Source organism: Stenella coeruleoalba (assembly GCF_951394435.1).
Source record: "Stenella coeruleoalba genome assembly, chromosome: 10".
NCBI classification, from domain to species: Eukaryota; Metazoa; Chordata; class Mammalia; order Artiodactyla; family Delphinidae; genus Stenella; species Stenella coeruleoalba.
The window spans coordinates 69,216,942-69,240,739 of record NC_137156.1 but is presented as its reverse complement, the minus strand read 5'-3'; the positions used below and the strand labels follow the sequence as shown (position 1 = coordinate 69,240,739).

General features: G+C 56.5%; 2 protein-coding genes across 3 annotated transcripts in view; one reads left to right on the top strand and one right to left on the bottom strand.

Moving 5' to 3' along the window:
* ITIH4 (inter-alpha-trypsin inhibitor heavy chain 4) overlaps positions 1–5,123 on the top strand; it is a 14,149-nt gene extending 9,026 nt beyond the window's left edge. The window contains exons 13-20 of the mRNA XM_079934342.1: positions 6–64; positions 592–645; positions 841–867; positions 954–1,070; positions 2,180–2,354; positions 4,150–4,304; positions 4,428–4,524; positions 4,955–5,123. Of these exons, the coding sequence (XP_079790468.1) occupies positions 6–64; positions 592–645; positions 841–867; positions 954–1,070; positions 2,180–2,354; positions 4,150–4,304; positions 4,428–4,524; positions 4,955–5,024 (754 nt within the window). The 3' untranslated portion in view covers positions 5,025–5,123. The remainder of the gene's footprint in view (positions 1–5; positions 65–591; positions 646–840; positions 868–953; positions 1,071–2,179; positions 2,355–4,149; positions 4,305–4,427; positions 4,525–4,954) is intronic.
* Positions 5,124–8,755: 3,632 nt separating this feature from the next.
* Positions 8,756–22,258, bottom strand: ITIH3 (inter-alpha-trypsin inhibitor heavy chain 3; the record flags this gene model as incomplete). 2 transcript variants are annotated; one of them, XM_079934392.1, is made up of 20 exons in its annotated part: positions 8,756–8,885; positions 9,205–9,316; positions 9,508–9,677; positions 10,381–10,585; positions 11,079–11,192; positions 11,347–11,379; positions 13,353–13,507; positions 14,184–14,323; positions 14,488–14,673; positions 15,913–16,094; positions 16,369–16,494; positions 17,084–17,252; positions 17,477–17,593; positions 17,896–18,021; positions 19,065–19,178; positions 19,732–19,894; positions 20,159–20,263; positions 20,349–20,515; positions 21,498–21,518; positions 22,166–22,258. In XM_079934392.1, the coding sequence occupies 20 exons, from the start codon at positions 22,256–22,258 to the stop codon at positions 8,756–8,758; spliced, it is 2,628 nt and encodes an 875-aa protein (XP_079790518.1). The 2 variants fall into 2 exon arrangements, with proteins under 2 accessions (XP_079790518.1, XP_079790517.1); XM_079934391.1 differs by lacking the exon at positions 11,347–11,379 and having other exon boundaries at positions 11,079–11,282.
* Positions 22,259–23,798: the final 1,540 nt, after the last annotated feature.

Sequence of the window (23,798 nt, the reverse complement as noted above, 5' to 3'; positions counted from 1 at the left end):
CCTCATCTTCCTTATCCACCCCACCGTACGCCCTGGAGACCAACGCCACCAGACGTGATGCCACGTAAGCCGCTTTCTGACCCTCTGAGGGCCTAGTTTCCTCAAGATGAACCTGCCCATAGAGTTGGATAAGATAGAGCACCAAGCACAGGGCTAGGCACAGACCAGGGAGAGTTGCTGTAAGGTATGACATTACGTAACGTGTCCTTTATATTTACTTAATTGGATTCATCACACTCTGGAGGCTGGCTCAGGATGGAACGTTCTAGAAAGGGAAGATTTCCTCCATTCCCAAAGCCAGGAGTAGTCCCTTGAGCTGTTTCTGATCTCCAAATCTGGACTCAGACACAGCCGCAGGGCCCGGCTGGACCCTGTCTCCTCAGCGTTTTCCCTAATAGCATGCTCTTCCGGTTGAAAAATCTCTTTGCAAAGGCTCGTCCAGATTGGGTGTAGGTGTGGCAGGGGTTGTGGTATTGGAGCTTGGTGGGTGGCAGGTGGCAGTGATGGCTGGAGGGCTTGCCGATTGCTTTGAATCCTGACTGCCTTCTCCCTTTCTGTTCCTGGCTGTTCCTGCACTAATGCCTGCGTCAGGGCTATCAGCTACCTCATTTCTTGATGAACATGACATGGACTTAAGAATCAAAGGTACCTCCAGGCAGCAATAGATTCTGGCCCTATAGCAGGGAGAGCCTGGGAGGGGAGAGCCCGGGGAGCTCTGCCACCTGTCGCGTGGGCTTCTCGATGGAGAGGGAGCCCTGCCACACCCATCTGCTACTCCATTCCTCAGCCCACCCCTCCCCAGGAAGGGGCTGCCTAAACCCAGACTTTTTCTTCTTTCAGAAACAACCACGGCATCCCCACACCACGGTAAGTGCCAGCTCCCCTCAGCCCCCCTCACCGTCCTCACCCCCAGCCTGCTCTACCTGCCCCCAGAACCACACCTGCTGTCCCAGCTCCCATCCAGCCTCCTTCTGTCATCCTGCCGCTGCCTGGGCGGAGCGTGGACCGGCTCTGTGTGGACCTCAAGCGCTCTCAGGGACCGACAAACCTGCTCTCAGACCCTGGCCAAGGTGAGAGGTGCACACCCAGTCATACACCCAGAGAGACCCGGGCACCATGCACCCCCAACTTCCCACCCCAGAAAAAACGGTGGGAAACCTGCCCACAGAGACTCACGGGCAGTCCTCGTCCCAGGTAGTAACATGGCCAAGCCCCTGAGCACCGACACTTGTGCTCATACGTCTTCCCCACACACCTTTCACTGGTCACCACATATGCAGGCCTGAGTGGCCTGCACCCCAGGATGACCAGATGTGGGCTTACCCCCAGGCACTGCCATACTTCAGGGTTGGGGAGACAGGCCTGGGCACAGAGCAGCGCGGGGGCCTGTCGTCCGTGCCCAGAGCGCCGTGGAGACAAGCCCAGAGGAGGAGATGAGAGCTGTCCTAGGGTCAGGGGAGGCTGCACAAGGTCATATGGGGGTGACTGGGCCTTGGCAGAGAAATGGGGGGTCCACAAGGTAGAGGAAGGGGTAGGCAGAAGCACAGAACCCTGAAGGAAGCTGGTGGGGCTGTAGGGGGTGTGGAGGAAACAAATGGGGGGAGGAGGTAGGTGCGCTGGCCAGACCTGCCCCCGAGTCCCCAGAAGGGTGGAGCTGAGCTGTCAGGTCAGACGTGGGGACACACAGCGCTCGGGATGCTCAAATGCACACCTGCAGAGCCACTCACAGTCAACGAACATTTACGGCCCCCTCGTTTCCCCCAGACCTCACACACTGTCTCCCGCTTCATCACGCCAGGCCCAGAGTCTTTTTGCTCCCTGAGGCTAGGGAGCACTGATTTTCCCTCCCACTCTTGGCCACGGTGCCCAGCTCAGTGTCAGGTACTGCAGGGGCTTCACGCGCGTTTACTGACTTCACACGAGACCTCCCTCCTCAGAGGGCTCGTCTGAAGATGGCTGTCACCCAAGACTTGGGGGCCCCTCCAAAGCTATAGGGAACCAAGGGATGAGTGGAAAGACTGTGGGAAGCAGGCCCGTGGTGTGAGGGGAGGCTGGGGAAGGGGACCGGAGGTGAGTGGGTGAAGAGCGGCTCGGGGGGTTGTAGCCGGAGGGACCACCTGTTCAGGCCAGTGCCCAGCTGGGATCACAGCTTCGACCTCTCTGCTCCCGGCCCTCTCAGGGATTGAGGTGACTGGCCACTATGAGACAGAGAAGGGCCACTTCTCGTGGATTGAGGTGACCTTCGAGAAACCCCAGCTGCAGGTTCGTGCATCCCCTGAGCACGTGGTAGTGACTCGGAACCGAAGAAGCTCTGCATACAAGTGGAAGAAAACTCTGTACTCGGTGATGGCAGGGTAAGCCACAGGCTGGGGCCCGGCGGTGACCCCTCACCCCATGTTAGCTGGTGATGGGACGCCACAGGCCTGGGGAGGGAGTGGCTGGGCATGAGTCCTCTGCAGTGGGCCGCACCCACAGGAGGGGCAGAGATGCACAGAGCCCTGTACCTACCCCTCCTGCTCTGGAGGGTGCCAAGGGGTTGTCCCGGGGGCCTGGCTACCCTCACACCTAACCCAGGTCACTGTCCTGTGCAGGGGATGGTGTGGTTTGGAGCTGCTCTGCTGAGTGACCCTAGGCAGGCTGCCTAGCCCCTCTCACTTCTAACTAGGGATAATCATCCGGCCCTGAGTCGGAGGGCTGAGGGGATGGTCCAGTGAGAGAATGTGGTCGGGGAGCACTTTGCCCACAGACAGTACGGTGCCCACTGGGCATGCGGGAAGGTGCGCTCTCTATGTGGTGAGGTAACCCTGACAACGAGAGGTTGGAGAGCGCTGTCCATCAGGGGAGGTTATAATTGTCATCCTTAACTTTGAAGCTCTATTGAGGAGAGACAGGTCCCTCTGACATCAACACCGGGCAGCTGGGGGGTACTGGAGAAGGATGGCGACCTCTTCTTGTGGGGCTTCCCCTGTGTGGAGCCTTGCAGAGGTAGCTCTCCTGCTCTGGGAGTCACGAGGGGCCTGGGAGAGAGGCCAAGGACCCTGGCCCTCTTCGAGCCGTGTTCTCTGAGCCCCCAGCCTCTGCTGAGTATGTTGTCCGCTCCCTCTCACCCAGCCCCTCCGAAGAGACTGGTTCCCACTTGATACATGAGTGCACACCTGGCAAATCTGAGGGCCTCACCTGAAAAGCTCCCAGTTTCATAAAAGATCTTAGTTTCCTGCTATCTGGTAGACACACAAAGATCAATAGCATTTCTGTGCCTTGGACATACACACTAGAAGATGGAATAAAGGATTCCTATCAATCGTGGTGATTGAACGTCCACATACTTTCATGAGCTGCAGAAGATGCACATAAAGAAAAATAGACCACGGCTTGTACACTGAACTCTGTCAACAAGACGGTGTAAGTTTAGCGCGTTTCCATTGAAAATAACCTCCGAGTCACAGCAGGGTCTTACTCAACATGCTTAAAGGAATCTAACGTTCCTAAGAAAACAAAAGTGGTAATAATCTCAAAGATTATTTTACGTTAAAAAGGAAGGCATTCGAGAAGGACTTGCCCTTCTAGACCTTAAAACACATGATTAAACACTGATCATCAGAAGAAAGTGGCACTAGCCATAAAAACAAAAGGGACAGAGGAAATGTATCCTTGAACCCCTAAGTCATATTATTCATGAGAAACCAAATCTAAGAAAACCAGAGGGAGAGGAACCGTTATCTCATGTTATAAATAATCCTGGGATAGGGGACTTCCCTGGCAGTCCAGTGGTTAAGACTCCGCGCTGCCACTGCAGGGGGCATGGGTTTGATCCTTGGTCAGGGAACTAAGGTCCCGCATGCCGTGCAGCACGGCAAAAAAAAAAAAAAAAATATATATATATATATATATATATATATATATGTATATATATATATATATATATATATATATATAATGCTGGGATAACCAGGTATCAGTAAGTTAACCTTGGTCCCAGTTGACTGAGGAAACTGAAGCCCAGAAGACTGAAGGGACCTTCCACCAAAGGCCACACTAGGAGATCCTGAGGACAGGAGGGCAGCCCCTGCCCACTGCCATGCTGCTGCCCACGCCCCTGCGGGCACCTCCTTGCCTCCCTTCCTGCTCAGGACACAGGTTTCCCCACAGTCTCAAGATGACCATGGACAAGGCGGGGCTTCTGCTGCTCAGCAGCCCTGACAGAGTGACCATCGGCCTGCTGTCCTGGGACGGCCCTGGGGCGGGGCTCCGGCTCCTTCTGCGGGACACTGACCGCTTCTCCAGCCATATCAATGGGACCCTTGGTACGTGGCTCGGGACGTCATCAAAAACTGCCTCTGCCTGTGAACAGGCAATGCCATCACCTCTGCACGTCCCCCAGCCTCCCTCCGTCTTTATTCCTCGCTGACCCGCCCTTTGTGTCTCAGGCCAGTTTTACCAGGACGTGCTCTGGGAGCCCCTGGCAGCAGCAGATGACAGCAAGCGAACACTGAAGGTCCAGGGGCATGACCACTCTGCCACCAGGTGACTCAGCACAACAGGCCACTGAGCCCGGCCAGGGGTGGGGCTGGGAGCCGGGCTCTGAGACCCCCACTCCTCCTCTGTCCCTGCCTGGGAACTAGACAGTCAGGTGTCAGGTTAGACAAGTCTGACCCAGCTTTCAGTGGCCCCACAAAGGATGGTCAACTCAGACCCACAGAAAACATACCAGCCCAGAGATCACTAGAGTGAGTTGGGAGCAGTAGGAAACTCCCCCTGAATCCCTAGAGCCCTGGCCCCTGGAGACCACACACAGCTGGGTGCCCTTGGGTGGCCAGGCCTTGTCAGCCTGTGCTGGAGGGAACTCTGAGGGACCCCAAGACCCTCCACCTTCCACATTCCTATCCCTAGCTGTCTCCCTCTCTTCCCACCCAACCTGAGACATGCTGACCACCTGTCTGTCTGTCCATCCCAGAGAGCTCAAGCTGGACTACCAAGAGGGGCCCCCGGGAACAGAGATTTCCTGCTGGTCTGTGGAGCTGTAGTTCTGATGCAAGGAGTTATGCCCACCCGCCGTGCCGCCTGCTGGGTGCAGATGGCTGCCACCCTGCGACCACAGGGCCACCTGTGGGTCCTGTAACATCATGGGGAGAGGTATTTGTGCTCATTAAAATAAAGAGAGGTGGTGTGAACCCAGGGAGTGGGCATCTCTGGTCCCATCTGGCCAAATCCCAGAGCCTCAGGATCACGTCCTGCACGCGTAGAGTGTGTAACATTAGAATCATCCGCCATCAACCCTTCAAAGACCTGAGGCCAGTAAGGCCCATGGAGAGCTTTCAGTCTGGTCCCTTCATTTCTCAGGCAGGGAAACTAAGATTTAGAGAGATTTAAACCACCCAGTCAAAACGTTGCTCTTGCTGGGGGCCTAGGGCAGGAGAACACTCCTGGGAGCAGCGTTCACTCTGCTTTATGGTGACATGGTCCATGAAAACCAGTTTTGACTCAAAAGAAGAAAAGTGACCTGGGTAGAAGTTCGTCATTCTCAGCAAACTTTTGGGCCCTTTTGCAGTGGGATTTGCCAGACATAATTTGATTTTCACACCTGTGCTCAGGAACAGGCCTGTCTTCTCACCACCTTGCAGAGAAGCTGGCAGTGGAAGACAGAGGAGACAGAGATGAGGCCCCAGTCCCAGGAGGGAAGCAAGGGTCTGTTCCCAGGAACTTGGGCTGTTGAGGGTCTCCTCTCCTGTTTGTGCCCCAGGGTTAGGCACCCCAAAGATTGCATCCAATTCTTGCACAGGCAAAGCATACTTTCAAAACATTTATAATTATTTCACCTACTTCTTCAAAAATGACACAAGTCTTTGGCTTGCAAATAAAAAACATAAAGAGAATAAAACCAAAAAACAAGAGAATGAAAATAATAGAAAAGAGCCAAGCAGGAGGAGAGTTAAATCAGAGACACCAGGGTAGGGGAAGCTGTAGCAGCAAAAAAGCTTTGCTCTGAGCTTCCTGGCAGCCAGGGTAAAGCAGAAAACGAGTTCATTTGCTTGCTGAGAGGGAGCAAGGCAGAGCAGGGAGAACATTCTTTTCCCAGCTCTTGAGCTATACAGGGTGTTTGCTGAGTAAGTCTTTCTAGAAGGGTAGAAGAGAGGCCGGTGGGAGGGAGGGGTCTTCAGCAGCAAGTTTGCCCAACACTCAGGAACACTCTTTCCTGCACTACTGCCTCCCCATCAAGCCTGGGTGGCAGGCAGGGGTCTCAGGCAGAGTCACTTTGTGAAGGTCACTCAGAGGGGCTCAGACAAGAGCTCAGCGAGACAAGGGAGCAGCTTCGGGGGCTCCGCTGGACTTGCTGTGGGGCTGGCCCTGACATAGCAGAACGAGACGCCGCCACCTGGGCTGGGCTGTGGCATTTGTGCCACAACAGCGGGGTCCTGGGTGACTTTCTGGCCCAACCAGCACCTGAAGTGCGTGAGTTCTCTGTGAGCAATTGGAAGTAGGTCCATGCATGTCACTGTTTTGTTCACTGCATGCTTTCCAGCACCTGCTTGGTCCAGGCCCTGGGCCGAGTGCTGCAGGTACATTGGGCACCTGACAGACACAGCTGCCACCCAGAGGACAACCAGGTGCCACAAGGAGCCCAGAGGGAGGCATCTTGCCCAACCTGAGGAATATCAGGGGAGGCTTCCTGGTAGTGTCATGGTTGGGATTGGACTGGAGTTGAGTTTTGAAGAATAAAGAAAAGTTAGCCCAGTGGAAAAGGAGGGCAGGGACACCAGGGCCAGAGCCAGGACACTGCACTGAGTCCAGGAAGGTAAAGGGAAGCGGTGCTGTGGGGTGAGGTGGAAGGGATGCTGGCGAGGTGGGGAAGCAGCCCCAGGCCAGCACCAGTTGCGTACACCTTGCCATGGAGCTTGGCTTCTATCCTGAAAGCCCAGGGAGCCTTCACAGGCTGTAGGCAGGGACAGGCACAGCCAGGACGAGGTGGGACTGGGCAGAGGACAGACCTCCCTGACCGTGTGTTGGGGGAGGGGGCAGCATTTGGGCTGGGCACATCCTGCTGCCCCTCTCCCAGCCCGCTGGGTTTGGTTGCTAGCTGGAGTAGCAGGACCTTTACATAGGCACCTCAGGAGGACCAGAAACCACCATGCCGATGCCTTTCACACGCTCCATCTGGCAGGATCCTTCTCCCCGTTTCATAAGTGTCAAAACTGACCTCAAGATGACTGGTTTAAAGCTACATGGCTCCTCAGCCGACCTGGGACTGCCCACTTTAGGGTGTCCCATCCCAGGCCTGGGCCCTTTCTGCCCGCCCAGCCTGGACCTCTGCCGCTTTCAGTCCAGGGCCCTGTCTCATGTGGCCCTCTCTCTAGAGCGGTAACAGCGCCTCGGGGGCTCTTCTGGTGACAGATGTTCCCTCCTGGATTGCCCTTCTCCAGCCCTCTCCAGGCCCCCAAGCCAGTGTGGGCCCTGGGCAACCCTGTCCTGGCTCAGACAGAGGGGCCCCTCGAGTGGGAGGTAGCAGAACTTCCTGGTGAGCCATGGCCAGACCCCACTCCACCCCACCCCGCTGGCATTCGAGACCCTTCCCAATCTGACTGCAACCTCCTCCGGTCTTACTGTGTCCCCCGCTCTGCCATAAGCGAAGCCACCCAATACTTCCTTCAGCCGGGTACCTTCTGCCCAGCGTGCCGTCAGCCCCTGAGGCAGAGAGAACAGCAGAGGCAAAGGATCTGGGGAAGGAGGGGTTGTGTTTGCAGAACTGGAAGCAGTTTGTGTGCCTGGAACGCAGACAGTGAGAGGGAGAGACCGCAGGAAGGACTTTTGTCTTTGTCCCAAGAACCCTGGGTGGGAGATGTCATTTATAGGGTTTCAGACAGGGAATGATGACCAGGTCTGCACAGCAAAAAAGCTGTCTCTGGAAGCAGGAGGGCTGGGGAGGGGCAGTTGCTGTTGTCCGGGTGGGAGAGGGTTGTCCAGGCTGAGAGCCCTCAGAGCCCCTTCCCTAGGAACCTCTGGCTGACCCCCACCCCACCCAGGAATTACTGAGTGTGCAGCAGGTGGTCACCGTGAGGAGTGATTGGAGGATCCCAGGGGTCCCCAGCCCAGCTGAAGGGAAACTTGGGTACCCGTGCAAGCAGGACCTGGGTTATTAAACTATGTGCTCCCAGATCCTACCCCAGAATGTTGGGTTTACCTGCTGAATAGATGGGTTGTTGGGGGGAGCGGGGGATGGGCGGGCAGATGGATGGCGAGATGATTAGAGTGGAAGGGTGGGTGGCGTGCACAATTAGCTGCAGGCTGGGTCTGCCCTGGAGCACTCTTTGCTCCTGCGTCATAGAAGGAGCTTCAGGCCTAAAGGTCCTGGTAAGAGCTTGTGAGCCACGACCCTGACTTTTCCTCTGACCCTCCTGAACTCTGAAATGTAGTCAGTCCTTCCCGACTTCTCAGAGCCTCTTTGCTCTCGAGTCAATTCTTGATTTTTTCCTTCCCCAACCATCACGTGTTTAACTCCCCATAGTACCACCCCAACCAACTGTGTCTTTCAGCCGCATCGGTGGAGAGGCCCAGGAAGTTGCCTTCCTAGCAGCCAGCCCTTCCTTCGAGCTGCCTGTCCCCTGGAGCAGGGGCTCATGGAAGCATGCAGACACTGGTAGCCGTCCGGTTTCTCCTTGGCCTTTACTGTCACAGCCCTCCATCAGGCCCCACTCTGTGCCTCTGTTCCAGATGCCATGCAAGCCCTGCCAGCCGCCTCAGTAGGAGCTGGCATGTCCACTCAGAACAGGCTGGGGACAATGTAGTCGCTGTGGACGCCGTCAATCAGCCCTTGCCCATTGTTGTGGACGAACCAGCAGGCAACTTTTGTGCCAACGCTGACATCCTTCCTGTAGTCCTTCTGGGAGCCCCTGGGAGAAAGGAGAGAGATGCTGTGATACACGGGGTAGGCAAGATGGCTGCTGCGCCCAAGGACCTAAGGTTGAAAAGGGGTGTGAAGTTGCCAATTCTAGGAGTCCAGACTCTGGTCAAGAATGAGGCCTTGTGGTCACTCCTTCTAGGGGGTCAGATTTGGCCTTTTCCCAGTTAGAGGGGGCCAAGACCCCAGAGGGAAACAAGGATGCCCCACAGACGACAAGAGCCAGCTGGGCTGATGTGCGTGGGCAGAGAGAGCTCCTTCCTCCTGTCTTGTGACAGGGCAGGGTGAGGACGTCAGTAGAGTCTCCTCACCGGGTAACTGTCAGCCGATGGTTCTTCACCACCATTGTGGCATCTGGCTTCGTGGGGTCAGAGCCTGGGTGGACGTCAGACACTTTAAAGTCAAAGGGGTGGAAGAATTGTCCTGGGAATAAAAACATTCACACTGTCAGCCCTGCCACCACCATATGTGACATGGCCACTGGTCTTCCAAGGTAGATGCAAAGGCTGGATGAGGTGTTGAGCCCTGGGTCCAGGGTGGTTAGGCTGGCCCTTTGCATGGCTTTTTCCCTCCACCATGTGGCCTGAACAACCTGAGGCTTGAACATTTCGTACCCAGCAGCCCATGTGTCTGTGCTGACATCCGATGACTGTCCACCACATAGAAGCCCAGGAAGTCATGGTGGATGGGCTGTTTCTTCCACACCTGATGCAAGACAACCACAAAAGTAACCCCATCTCCAAAGGAGACCACCATGTTCTTCCTGTCGATCGTCACAGACAGTCTAGGAGAGAAGAGGAGGTCAGCAGTGAGGCCCAGTGGCCATGACACCAGGCATCTGAATCAAGGGTATCTCAGCAGGAGACATGACACCTGAGAGCACACAGACTCCAGAAACTATGTCAGGGGTGCTGGAGAGAAGACGCTTATGCATGTTGACTGTGCACTCCACTGAGTGGGTCCCTGCTCCTCTGTAAGCAGGAGAAGGGGCTGTCCTGGGCGTCTGGAGGCCCGGGATCGAACCCCAGCTCCACCACTGGCTTCCTGTGCGACATTGGGCAGGTTCTGCCCCTCTCTGAGCCTCTGTGGAACTAACACTGCTGCCCTGCCCACCCAGCTTGGGGTGATCTGAAGACACACGAGAGGCCGAGGAGTTTGAGAACAAGCGAGTTCAGCCAGACACGATGCATGTAGGGATCTTGGTCACTCTCAGCTTGCTTGCCAGGTCCACCTAAGGCTTTCGTCCACACAGCCCTTCCCTCAAGGTCAGTCCTGTGAACTGTCTAGCTACCAATACTGCCTCTGATGGGGGCCCCAGGGGTTGGTGGGGGGCCACCATGGTCACCCTCCCCTAGGCAGGGGCTGAACTCTGAGGCCACTGGTCTTTCCTGTGAGCCCTGTGGATCTTCTGTCCTGCGATTTGTTCAAATCCCTCCTTAGACCCTTGCACTATAGCGCCTCTCAGAGACCCAGTCGTGGGGCTTTACCCATCCTGTGTGACCGTGACCGTGTCCAGCCAGCTGAACGTGCTCTGTGCAGCCCCATGCCACAGGGTGATCCTCTCCGGCGTCACCTCAATCTGGAAGTCCATCTGAGCATTGGCAATGCCCAGCTTGCCAAAGTAAGTCTTTCTGGTCTGGGAGTCCAGGCTGCTTCTCTTCTCACCAATGATCTGCCCGTTAACTGTGAGGCCTGCCAGAGGGGCGGGGTAGCAAGAGACCAGCAAGACCTGAGTCCAGGCTGGTCTTTAGGGACACACCTTCCCCTTCAGCCAGACCTACTGAGGGGTAGCCCAGTGGGGGCCCCATTGAGAGACCAGGACTTCAGAGCCAACCCTGTCTGTTGTTAGACACATGGGGGTCACACTACTGGCTGAGGGCCCACACTGTGGATCTGCCCCTTGCCTGGGCCAGTGTTGTTCAGACAAAAATGATTCCCTACACACAGGCCGGGTCCTGCCTGCATGCCCAGGCTGCACTTAATTCTAACCATCTCCCCAACACCACTGGCCCCCGGGGGCACTAGGTGAGCCTGTGGCTCTGGTGGAATCTGTAATCCCTACAGGATGTAATCTGCGTATAAGATGGGTGACTTATAGGCAGAGTGAGGAGCTAGTCCATGTGCCTATCCTAGGGACTCCAGGCCCTCCCAGGAAGAGACCCTGGCCCCAGCCCGCAGTCCCCACCTGTGACAGGGTCCTGAATGAGGCGCAGCACTGTGCCTGGGTCTTCGTCGATGTTGAAGCAGATGGCATCGTCCTTCTCTGGAACTTGGATGATGAAGTGGGGGTCCCCATCCACTGAGTGCACATAGAGAAAGGGCTGGCTTCCAGGGTCTCTCACTGTTCCGGGGCCCTCCCCTTGCCTCCTAGTCCCCGTGGGATGGACTCCTAGACAGGTAGGAGGCGCTTGGCCCTGGGCCCTGGGCCACGCCCCAGGAGCTGGGGAACTCACCGTAGTAGGGTGTCTGGGGAGGCTGGTAGTTGGCTGTGGACGCAAAGGGAGAGAGGGCTGAGCTAAACAAGCAGGCGGGGAGGGTCCAGGACCCCCACCCAGAGTTCGGTTCATGCCTCTCCCCTTCCCGCTCCCTAATGCTCTTAAACCCTCGTCTCCTCAGGCCCCCCCAGCCATCTGCCTGACCCAGAGAGCTGATTCAGGAAAGACTCCGGAGGGGGATGGCACAGGGCCACGCTCTGCGGCAGCGGGCACATACTCACTCAGGTAAGCCATGGAGGGGATCACTGAAAAAAGAAGCCCAAGGGCAGGCGTGAGCAAGGTCTAGGGGTTCCCTCCACCCAACCCCATGCCTTCTACCTGTCTCGGAGCTGCTGGTCCCCAGTGGGGCCCCAACGCTGACAGATAGAGGGTGGGAATATGACCCCCTAAGTTTAGGCTTTAGAAATGGGACATGCCTAGGGAACTCCTTTCTAGGGCTGGTGGATAATATGGGTGTAGTGTTAATACCGCGGCTCAGCGCTTCCACGCAGCTAAAATGCAAGCCGTCAGTCAGTTTCTGTGTCAGGAGCAATGCCGTCCCCGACCCCTGAACTCCCACCCCCAGGGTGGGATGAGGCTCACAGGTGATTGTTGTCTTTGGTAGTAAAACACCCACCCAGACGCAGGCGGGCGCACACACACACACACACACACACACACACACACACACGCACAGTGACTACATTTCACAGGGCTGTTCAGAGGGCAAAGCCATGACCCATTCCAAATATACTGCTTGGTTAGGACAGCCTGTATGGATAGAGACAAGGCAGGCCGGTAGGGGCTGGGGAGGCCCTGACTGGTGGTGGTGGGCTTGTGGGGCGGGTGATGGTCAAATTTTACAATGAGAGAAACGCAAAGTGCTGTGAATTCCAGCGCAGGCGCTGGAACCAGGCTGCCTGGGCCAAAGTCCCGGCTTGGCCTCCTGTTGACTGAGTCATTGAGCAAATAGATTTAACCTCTCTGTGCCTCAGTTTCCTCACTGTAAAATGGAACCATGAGAGGACTCCCTTAAAGGATTGCTGTGGGATTAGTCGAGTGCTAATTGAGTTGCTAAGTTTTTGTAGGTCACAGAATACTTTCATACTGATTGTCCTTCCTTGGGCAGGGGAAGCTACCGTCAGTCAACTGACAAGAACCCTTAGGCTCAGAGTGGAACAGAGCCCAGCCCCAGGCCCCTGGTGAGTTCACAGCAGAGCTGGGAGCTGAGCCCAGGTGTCCTGAGGGCCCCTCCCCAGGCAGTACATCCCCAGCATGATTGAAAAGGCCTCCTTGGTCCTCTCTTGTCGTCCTCCTGGGACACCCACCCAGCTGTGGCTAAAGCTCACCTTCTGCATCCACAGGCCCTGGGAGGGAGGAAGAGGAGAAATGCATTAGAGGCCACAGACTCCTGGTGTCAGGGCCAATGTGACCGACTTACTGCCTGGCCAGCCAGCCCCAGGCCTCGTGTGGCCCCTGCAGGAACCAAGAGCTCCTGGAGGCAGAGGCCTGGCCCAGACCGGCTCTTTACCTCCCAGCCCCAACCCCCATGGCCTGTGCCAGTTGCAGGGACACTCAGGACCCCCTCTTGGGGTCTGGTTGAGCAGGCCTGGTCCCAGCCTCCAGCTCTCAGGGCCGCTTCCTCTCACAGTCCCCAGGCACCTGCTCCAGGCCTAACTTTTAGGTCAGAAGTGCTTCTTCTTGTCTAACTGAACCCTTCCATGCTGCAGCCTAAGTCCTTTTCCTGGAAATGACCCTGGGCACTGTGCCCTTTTAGAAACTTCGAGGCTCCTATTCACACTAATGGCTTCGCTCCCTCTACAACACCCTCCCCATCCCTTGGCCAGTTTTCCTTCGATGCCCCCAGGACCTGCGCTTCTCAGAAGGTCTGGTCTCCTCAGCCTGGCCCTCTTCTCTTCAGGGCACCTAAGGCCAGGGGCCTGGAAGAAGGCCTCTGAGTTCCGGCCCCTACCCTCCGTGCCCACCTTCCCCAGGCTTGTCGGCAATGGCTGTCTTGTTCTCGTTGTCCTCAGGCTTGGTCACCACCATGGAGGTCAGTGGAGTCACGAAGTGGTACTTGAGGGACAGGTCCAAGGCCTGGGCTGTGAGGTTCTCCTTCTCCTCACCATGGGCATTCTTGCTGTGGGGAGGGGCGGGGTGGGAGGGTCAGCCCAGGACCCTCCTCCACCCTTCCCAGTGGGGTCCCCCAGGATAGAGCCCACTAGCACTCAGAAAAAAACTGGTTCACCAGCTCCCTGGGACAGACGGACATGCCCTGATTCCTCTCTGGACCTCAGTTTCCCCACCTGAAAAATACAAGGGGCTCGAGATGGCCACTGCAACCATCAGTCATGATAGTGTTCACATGCTGAGCGCCAGCGGCTTTCCTGGCCGAGCCCACTTAACAGAAGGCTGACACGGCCCTCTCGCATGGGCCCGAGCTCTGCTCCCTGTGGCTGAGGGCTGGGGTCCCAGCCTTTGGTTGTGTTCAGCATCAACATCTCTGTGGGCCCATGCTGGGTGCTTGGAACAGGATGCTAAGGCCCACCCCTGCCCTCGAGGTGCTCCCAGCCTGCTGCTTGAGCCCCAGATGATGGACCCGGCTCTACTCCAGGGAAAACGGGCCATGGGGCCTGGCCAAGAAGAGGGCAGGGCAGCTGGAGTGGGCGTGGAGGTGCACTTCCTGGGGTGTAAGTTTCCTCCTCGTGGGCTCCCCCCGGAGCATAGCCAGCACAGGGGGCTTCACAGGTAGGTGCTGGGGCAGTGCCAGGGGCTGAGTGTGGGGCCCGGCCGTGTGAGAGGTGGGCCAGGGTCACCATTTCTCCAGCAGCTGCTCGATAGTGAGGTAGGCCCAGAGCCGCTCAATGTAGTTCCCAAAAATGTAGTCCCGCTCCTTCAGGGCCTTCTCCATCTCCTTCATGTCCAGCTCCTCAGTGAATGTCAGGTCGTTGATGGCCTGGGGCAGGGGTGGGAGAAGGTGAGAGGCTGGAGGCCTGGAGCCAGGAGCCAGGTGGGCCTTGTTCAGGAGCTGCTACTGCTGGGCCGTCAGCCAGGAGGCTGGAGCCCTATCCGTGCGGATCCCCCATCCCCAGCGCACAGCCGGGCCCCGGCCCAGCTTACCCCGTGGCCCTTCACGTCCGCCTTAAAGCTGTTCATGTCCTCATCTGCCAGGCGCCCAGCCACCACAATCTCAGAGCCGTCGTAGAAGTGCTGGTAACTGTTCTGGGTGAGGTCCAGGATGGCGTTCTCAGGGTACTCCATCTCCACATCTGTCAGCAGCGGGTTGGCCACCTCCTCATAGAAGCCCTGGAGTCCAGATAGGGGACCTGCTCATCTCAGGCCACCAGGGCGGGCAGAGAGAGGACAGGGTGGGCAGGCTCCCACTGGCGCCTCCGCGGGTTGTTGAGTCTCCCGGGCTGGGCCAGTCCTGGCTCCTGATCTCTACTTCCATGTGGCCCTGACTGTGCCCTTCAGTTTGGGGGTGCCCTTCCTCACCGTGTTCCCCGCTCCCCCCAGGTAGAGACTGGGAGGAATAGAAAAGGAAAGGACAGAGTTCTTGGCACATAGAAAGGACTCAAGAAATGTTTGTTGGAACGAAAGTAAGAAGGAAGGGTGGAAGCCGACTAAAGAAGGCGATGTGGGGTGAGAGCATGGAGACCCGGAGACTGACAGGAGGAAGGCCGGGGGTGTCCACTGCAGAGGTGGAGAAGCAGTCACCTGTGCCAGGGAGGAGGGGGAGGGTACCAGATTTAGCAAATGAAAATACAGGACATGAGTTAAACTTGAATATCAGGTAAATGACAAGTGACTTTTTAGTATAAATACAGCTGTCATGGGATGAATTGTGTACCCTCAAAATACATAGGTTAAAATCCTTACCCCCAGTACCTCAGGGCATGACCTTATTTGGGGAAAGGGCCTTTACAGAGGTAATCAAGTCAAAATGAAGTGTTCAGGATGGACTCCAATCCAATCCGACTGGTGTCCCTATGAAAGGGGGAAATTTGGACCCAGAGACAGACATGCACACGGAGAAGATGATGTGAAGATACAGGGAGAAAATGGCCATCTACAGGCCAAGGAGAGAGGCCTGGAACAGATCCTTCCCTCGCAGCTCTCAGAAGGAGCCAGCCCTGCCGACACCTTGATTTTGGAGTTCTAGCCTCCAGAACTGTGAGACGATAAATTTCTGTTGTGGAAGCCACCCAGTTTATGGTAATTTGTTAAGGCAGCACTAGTAAACTAATACAGTGTCCTATGCAATATCTGGAGCATGCTTGCTAAAAAATTATTTGCTGTTTATGAGAACTTCATATTTAACTGGATGTCTTGTATTTGATCTGGCAATCCTACAGAGGAAGCAGGTCTGTTCTGTGTAGCCCACAGACAAAATCAGAACCAGTATGGATGGGTAAGAGATAACCAGAGGTAGATTTCAACCCAAGAGGAAGTTCTTTCTAATAACCGAAATTGTCACACAGTGGAACAGTTTCCTGAGGAAGTAGTGAGCTCCTTATTCCCAGAGGTGTGCAAGACAAGACATACCTGCAACTGCACGTTGGCATCGGAATCCTCATAAATGCGGCGGGCAAGCCCGTGGTTCTCCAGGGCCATACGCTCCAGGAAGTTATAATTCAGATTGTTGCCAAAGCCCAGGTTATATAAGGGGAACTTGCCACCAATGGCATTCCGCACATTCTCTTGGATTTTTTCAGGTCTGCTTTCACCTACAGGAGAAGGAGGTGTTCACGCTCCAGCCACAGCCCCGGCGGCTGTCAGGAGAAGCTGTCTGGACAGATCTGACTCCTACACGTGCAGTTGGCGGAGTCATGGCCACCAGCCCTTGTAGAGGCAGACGTGGGAAGGCCTGGCAGGGAGGCAGGGCCCTGCCCTTGAGGGGCTCACAGACCATGGGGGACCCTGGAGAGAGCTACCCAAGGTCTTGCAGCACGCCAGCTACAGAGCCAGGAGCGGCAGCCAGAGTTACACCCGCTGCCTCACCCACATTGGCGTCCCCGTCGGTCAACATGATGACGATGGAGGTGCTCCTCTCCAGGACTCTGTACTCCTCCCGGGCCTTGTTCAGCATACTGATGCCCTTCAGCAGCGCGTCGTTGATGTTGGTCACTGGCACACAGACAGACGGCACCGTGGGAGCGTGTCCTCAGGGTGTCAGGGTGGAGGAGGTCGAGACAGCAGGCCCTGCTCACGTGCCCAGGGACCCTGCCTGCCCATATGTGGTGGTACTCAGTAAATATCGACTGAATGACTCAGTGAGTGATGAATGAATGACTTAGTCTTTCAAATGAGTAAAAAGACCAGCCTCTCAGGGCTGCCGGAAGGATAGATGCACACAGTGATTGTAAGAGCATTTGGAGAACAGTCAAATGGACTCCCAGCCCCTCTCACAGGGAGGAGTGGGGAACAGTATAGACATCACTTGTCATCTTTCATACAAAACTGCCATGGATAAGGGTATCTTGCTGGGGCTAGTGGGGCACCAGGATCACAGGTTAGAAACAGAAAGAATGGCTTTCCCTAGACCACAAAGAAGACACCCCAGTATCTAGCCTCAGGACTCCCCACCCCCACCTCTACCCCCAGCCAGGGTCTGCCGGGCCTGGACCAGCAGAGACTCTGCCCCAAGGCAGGAGGGAGATAGGCTGCTCAGGCAGACAGGAGTGGCAGGATGTGGCTCCCTCCCCTCTGTTCTTACTTCCTTGGTCACGAATATTCATCACAAATTTCCTGGCCTCCTGGATGTTCTCAGGAGTGGCTTGAACTAAAGTGTCTTTCCAAGTGGTCACACCTCCACTGAACAGGATGAAATTCAGGTAGTCATCCTCTTTCACATCCTCCAGAATTTTGAGGAGGGCATCCTTTGTCTGGGAAGGAGAAAGACAAGCAGACAAGAAGATGTCTTCCCAGCCTGGGCTGGCGGTGAGGCCCATGCCATCTGCAAAAAAAGGGGCAGATGATTTGTGCCTTTTTAGAATCCTGTCCCCCTTTCCCATCTTTCACTGGAAATATTGGCTTCGTCCACTTTTTAAAAATCTCTCTCTCCCTCCCACACGTCCCACCCCCACCCCCTTTGCCCCAAGGAGAGTACCTGCTCCATTTTCCGACCGTGCATGGAGCCACTGACGTCAATCACAAAGACCACGTTCTTGGGCACCACCGGAAGGCCTTGAGGTGCAAAGAAGTGCACGAAGTAGCCATTGACGATCTGGAAAGGGGAGAGAGAGAGAGGAGGCCAGTATCCCTTCAGCAACCTCACGTTGGCTGCCCTTGCAAATAGGACGCAGCCGTTAACCAGCCCAAAATAAAGATGTCCTTTCCACCCCTCCAGGGGTGCCACACGAAGGCTCTGGACTACCTATCGTCCCCACACCTTGCAGGAAACTCATCCTTGGGCTGAGGATCAAGGGTGTCTCACTAGATGAAGCTGCAGCCCCTCCCCGCATCAGCCCTCACTCCACCATGGTGGGGAATCTACCAGCCTGGCAGAGCCAGTCGGCGGGCACCTACCTGCACATTGGCTGGAGACTCTCTGTTCACGTCATAGGTGATGATAAAATCTCCTTTGAGGAGGGAGTCCGTGCAGGTTGGGCATGAACGTTGTTGATCCAAGCTGGGCTTGAAGGACACGTGGCCCTGAGGGAGGGTGATGGCCAGCCTTGCTCAGCTTGGCCAGGGCCTGCCCTCTGCAGACCTCAGCCCGGGGCTGCCCTGGGGAGCACGGTGCAGTCCTCATGGCGAGGAGCCTGTAGGTAGGTGCCTGGGCAGTCCTGCCACCCTCTGGCGTGCTCAGCCTTTCTGAGCACCTCTCTTCCCTTCGGAGATCTGGAGCTCCTTGCAGGCCAGGGGCCTTATCTGAGCCAGCCTTTCACTCTTCCTGCTCACTGGGCCCACAAGTCCCTCAGCTCTGCCTGCACTAAGGAGCCACTTTGGGAGGGGAATTCTGCACCATGAAAAGGAATTTCATGTTGGGTGGTATTGTGTGTGTTGTTGCCAAGAGGAGGGGGAAGGGAGCAGAGTAGGGAATGGGGAGGGGGCCCTGGGTGAGGGCACCGCCTGCAGAGGCCAGCAGCCCTCTGAGCGTATGCTCCTTGGGCCTCACCCTGGGAGTCCTGACTGAGGTTTGCTGTCCATATAAACATTTATTCATCCACTGCCCATGATCAGCAAGGCCCCTGGAATTGCTGGGGACCTTGGGGACCAGAGCCAACCACCAGTACCAAGAATAAAGTTCCCTTTTTTCTTTCACCCCTCATGTGGAATCAGATCTAAAAAACTCCCTCTGGCCTCGGTCTCCTTATCTGTAAAACAGGGACCAGTAACCTGCCCTGCCTGCTTCCCAAAGTAGAATGGGACCAGGCTATATAAATGGCTTCCCTGTCCCCCAGTGCAGTTGAGACCCCAGTTCCTCCGGCAGGTCATCATCAGCAAGCAGCCCCCTGCCTCCAGCATCCTCACTCCTGACCCAGGGGGCCTAGGAGAAAGGGGATGTTGCAGACTTAGCCCCCCGCCACACACACACACATGCACTCTCTCTCTCTCTCTCTCTCTCTCTCTCTCTCTCTCTCTCTCTGTCTCTGTCTCTCTCCCTTGCATCAGTCAATCCCCGGGTTCAGACTCGCCCTGCCAGGGTCAGTGTTCCTGCACCTGCCCCCAGGCCCGAGGGGCATCTACACCACCTTTTTCCCTGAGAAGGACTTGGTGAGAGCGCTGCTCAAGAGGTCATTGGTGATGAATGAGGCTTCAGCATCCAGCGTGCTGATGCCCTGGGGCTCGAAGATGTCTGCTGTGATCTGAAATGGCGAAAGGTAAGGAGATGTCACTCAGTGACAGTGCAGAGCCCAGCCTCCAGGACAACAAGGGCAAGGAGATGGGTCAGTGATGTACAAGGAGCAGCCTCTAGGACAACTCTGTGACAGCCAAGCCTGCTGTCTCCCACCAAGAAAATGACCACAAGCGCTTTTAAGTGGGTACTCTGACCCCAGAACTCTTCTACTACCTGCCATATGGTGCCCCAGATTCTACCACTAAAGCATTTCCTTTGACTTTCCACTCTGATGTAGGTAAAATGCCCATGTAAGCAGTTAGAAGCATTACAGAGACACTTTGTGATGTTGCCCCCAAGGGCCCAGCACCCAACCTGGATCTGCCAGGTGCCGCCCAGCCTCCTCCCCTTGGCCCAGGTGCTGTAGCCAGCGCCACTGTAATTCCCCCACGCCTCCTCAACCAAGTGGTGGGGGCTGGGTTTCTGTGTTCTTGACCCTGCTGTGAGGTCTGCCCAGGGACCCTTCCCAGCACCCTGCCCCCAGCAGTTTCAGCAGGGGCTGCAGGAGAGCAACTGATTACCTCAAAGTGCTTGACCAGTTGCTTGGGCTGGACCTTGAGGTACATCTCGTACTTGCCCTTGTGCCTCTTCAGCAGCTCCTCGTAGGTTAGCTCAAAGGTGACCTTGCTGCCTGCAGCCACATTGACTGAGACGGTGAATTTCTCCAGCTTCCTCCCAGAGGCCCTGGATGGGGGTGCAAGACAATGACTGCCCCAAAGACAGCACCAGCCCATCCTTCCTGGGCTTTGGGTTCAAGTCCCTTACCCTTGGGGGAGACCCCTACCCACTCTGAGCCTCGGTTGCCTCAAATTCAAAATGAGATAACGTTGTAAGAATAATGGCGCATTTTGCCAAATAATGATAATAATAGCTGCTGTTCTGTTGTTTGTGTCTCTGAGGGCCCTTACAGCCCTGAGTTCTCCCCAAGGCCTGGGGGCCCACACTTACTTGACCAAGCCAGCTGTCTTGCCCTGGGACACAGCCTTTTCATACTGCTTCTTGGCAACTTCCTTCTCTTTGACATTCCCAGGGTAGGTAACACCATCAATGGTCCTGCAGGGATAGAGAGCTGCTGGGGGACTCATGCTGAGCCAGACTCCGCTCCCAGCCCAGAGCCAGCAGTCGTGATGACACCCACAAGGTGAAGTTGGTGATGAAGGCTGTCTTGGGCAGCTCCACATTGAAAGAAACCTCCTTGGCAGTGTCTGCGTGGTTGACGGCCCTGGTGGTGACGACATTGTGAGCGAAGCGGGAGGTCACCTTGCAGTGGACCTTGGTGCCGTAGACTTCGATGCCATCGACCACCTGCGGGAGAGGAACAGTGTTCAGCAGATGGTGACCAGCCAGCCTGAGGCACCCGGAAACCAGGACTTCCTCCTGGCCTCTCCCCTTCAAGCTCCCCTTTGTGGGCTCCAAAGCTCCTGCCTGGTAAGTGGCCCCTCCAGTCTCCCAGTCACCCATGTCAGAAGCCTGGGCAGCATCCTTGGTTGCCACCTTTAATTGGCCACCACTGTTCTGATGGTCACTCTGCATCCTTAGCTCTATCATCTGTTTACATACAGCTGTAGCCAGTGAGATGGTATAAAAACCCAAATCTGACCCTGTCCTTCTGCCACTTGAAGCGCTCCCGTTCTCACCACTGCCCTCAGGACAGTCTTCCCCCTGGCTCTGGGGGCCTCCAGGCAGGTGCTGCCTCTGCTCATCCCGTGCTCCAGCCATGCCAGGTCCTAGCTCTTCCTGCTCATCTTCCACACCTCAGCTTGGAAAGAGCGTGTCCACACACACACCCCAGCCCGCCCCCTGTGTCCTTTGGTAATTGCCTGCTTCTGTCTCCCAAATAGGCCCTTGTTTCCTATCTGAGGGCAGTGCATGGGGATGGCCTTCGTGCCCCCCAAAACCCTCTTTCCAACGGGGTGATGGACCAAGGGACGCTCTACGGAGACGTCTGGGTTAAACATGGATATAAAGATGCTTCGTGAAGGTGTGACGGGGCCATTCACTGTGTGTCTCCTGCCCTGTGCATGGGGCCTGACAAGTGCTCGGTAAGTGTTTGTGGGAAGATGGGCTCGTGGAAGGGTGGTCCTCTGCTCTATCAGCGGGTCCGAGGGCCATGGTTCCGTGGTGCTCTTTCCCAGGGCTCTGGAGTCACGGCGGGGGTCTGCGAGGGCAGGGGGCCATAGGCTGTTTGCCAGCTGGAGGGACCTGCCATTGTGGCCCACTCCTTCTGCTGTTGGGCAACTAGCTCCGTCCTGCCCTGCCCTGCCCCATCCCTGGTGAAAGTTCTCACCCCTTCCGGGAGGCTCCGTTTCTGCAAAAACAGACAAACACAGGGGTCAGGCCAAGTCCAAGGCCACAGTGGCTTGGCAATAGGCTCTGGGCTGAGGCCAAGGTTCAGCAGTGACCCCCACACACACACCTCGAGGGGCCTCTGGACATGGACCCACCCAGAGCCACATGTCGGAGTAGGAAGGGCTCTGAACAGATGGGGAAACTGAGGTGCAGGGAGGGAAGATCTCCAGTTCACCGGGGGGATCAGGGCAAGGAGGACCAAAGCCAGAGCTCTTCCCCTGCCCCATATACCCTGACTCACTCTGCCCTTCCCTGGGCCCCAGGCCCCTGAGGCCTCATCCAGACCCCACCACCACTGTACCCCACACGGCTCAGCTCGGCCATTCCTAGAGGCCTCTACCCTTGTCTCAGACGTGGACCTTCACAGCCCCTCATTGAGGTGAGCTGATCGTGCAGCATCACCCACCTGACGGGTAGGGAAACAGAGGCCCAGGAGATTTAAGAGCCTTGCCCAGGATTAGGGAGCAGGTCTGGAGCCCAGTTCCCCGCATACCAGCTCTGTTCCCTGCAGCTCACCGCCCAGCCTCTGCCTCCTCCGCACCCTACACACAGGACTGCCGGCCTGGCCCCTCTGCCTGCCAGATGGTGAAGAGGGGGCAGATTTACCCCGAGTAGCCGGCATAATCTTCTAGGGAAGCCAGAGACCGCCACACCGGAGAGCAGAGCCAAGATGAGGCAGGGCCACCGAGCAGACGCCATCGCTGAGCACACTGGCGGCACCTGGTCTCCTTATATGAGCAAGCCTAGTGTTTCCCAAGTGGGGTCATCGACCTGCAGTGTGGGCGGGAGGAGCGGGAGGCGGGAGGATCCCCCAGGAAGCTGGACACGGGTGGAGTAATGGGCCTGGATTTGACTGTACCAAGGAGGCCCGGTGGGTATCGTCAGCAGTGTTAGGACTTCACTCCCGGGGGCTGTGGGACAAGGAGGCCCCCGGAGAAAGCAGAAGCTCTGTGTTGGCAAATGGGCCCCGAGACCCCCTGGGAGGGGGCAATGGGAGTCACAAACGGCATCTCGGCATTGTCGCCGCACCGCAGACGTGCCTCCTGGCCTCCTGGCCTCCTGGATCACAGTCACCCCCCTCTTCTTGAGGCAGCCAGGGCACCAAACCAGACCCATCCCTCTAAGGCTCAGATCTCCATGGCTGACCCCTTGCTCATTACTCTCTCTGTCTCCCGCGACCCCTTGAAAAGGACAACTCCCAAGTCCTGTGGTCCAGCTCCAACTTGCTTTCTGAACTTAACTCTCTTCTCACTGGCATACCTCCCCCTTCTCTGCACATCACATCTCTTATCTCTGCCAGCCTGTGTCCCTCCTTCAGAAGTCTTCCTCTTTTGTCCCCTAGCTGACCACAGACAGCCCTGCTGCAGGCTCCAAGCTCCCGAAGGGCCTACATTCTGTCATTACCTTTGGTTGAGGTTCTCAGGTTTGGATCTGATCACTCTCTCTAGACTCTGAGCACCTGGAGGGCCAGGCCACGTGTCACATTCATCCCTGTGTTCCCAGTCTGGCCAGGAACTCAGCTGCCCTCGGCCTCTTGGAGAGTCGTTCTCCTGAAAGTCTCCAGTGAGCCTGGAATTCTGCTATCCAGGACAATGGGAGCCTCAGAGGCAGGGTCTTATCCCCTCCTAGTGGGGGCTGGGTCCTTCTGGGCCATCCCAGGGCCCTGCCAGCCCCTAGACCTTCCAGAGTGGCTACCATGTGCCGGCCATACCCATGTTCTTCTGAGCAAAGTGACCCAGTGACCCTCCTACTCGGCCACTAGTGAACAGTGTTGATGAGGATGCCTGAGCACAGGACAGCTAATTTATGGATCGTACCATGGTCTTGACTGAAAGCCACGAGTGTACTTGACTGTGAGATGTACAGAGAGAGTTGACTGCTGAGGGCAGAGAAACAGAGTGAGAAGACAGAAAGCAGAAGCTCTGAGGCAGCAGAAGCCACAAGGAAGGAGTGGACTAGTGACTGGAAGTCGCAGGAGCCACAGAAGTAATGACAGAGAGCTGCAAAGTCAGCAAAACAATACTGAATCAACAAAGGGAGCTGCTGAGGCCCGGCTGGGGGTCCCTGCTCTCCTCAGGCCTCCTGAACCCTGACCCACACTGCTGGCGGGCACCGAGTTCAGGGCTGACACCTGGGAGCAGAGAGAAGGGCCCTGCAGTCTAGCTCCCAGGACGTCTAGTTCATGAGGTCATCTTCAGCGTCGATGGTCACTGACCACTGGGCTCTTGGGGCTGTGGCA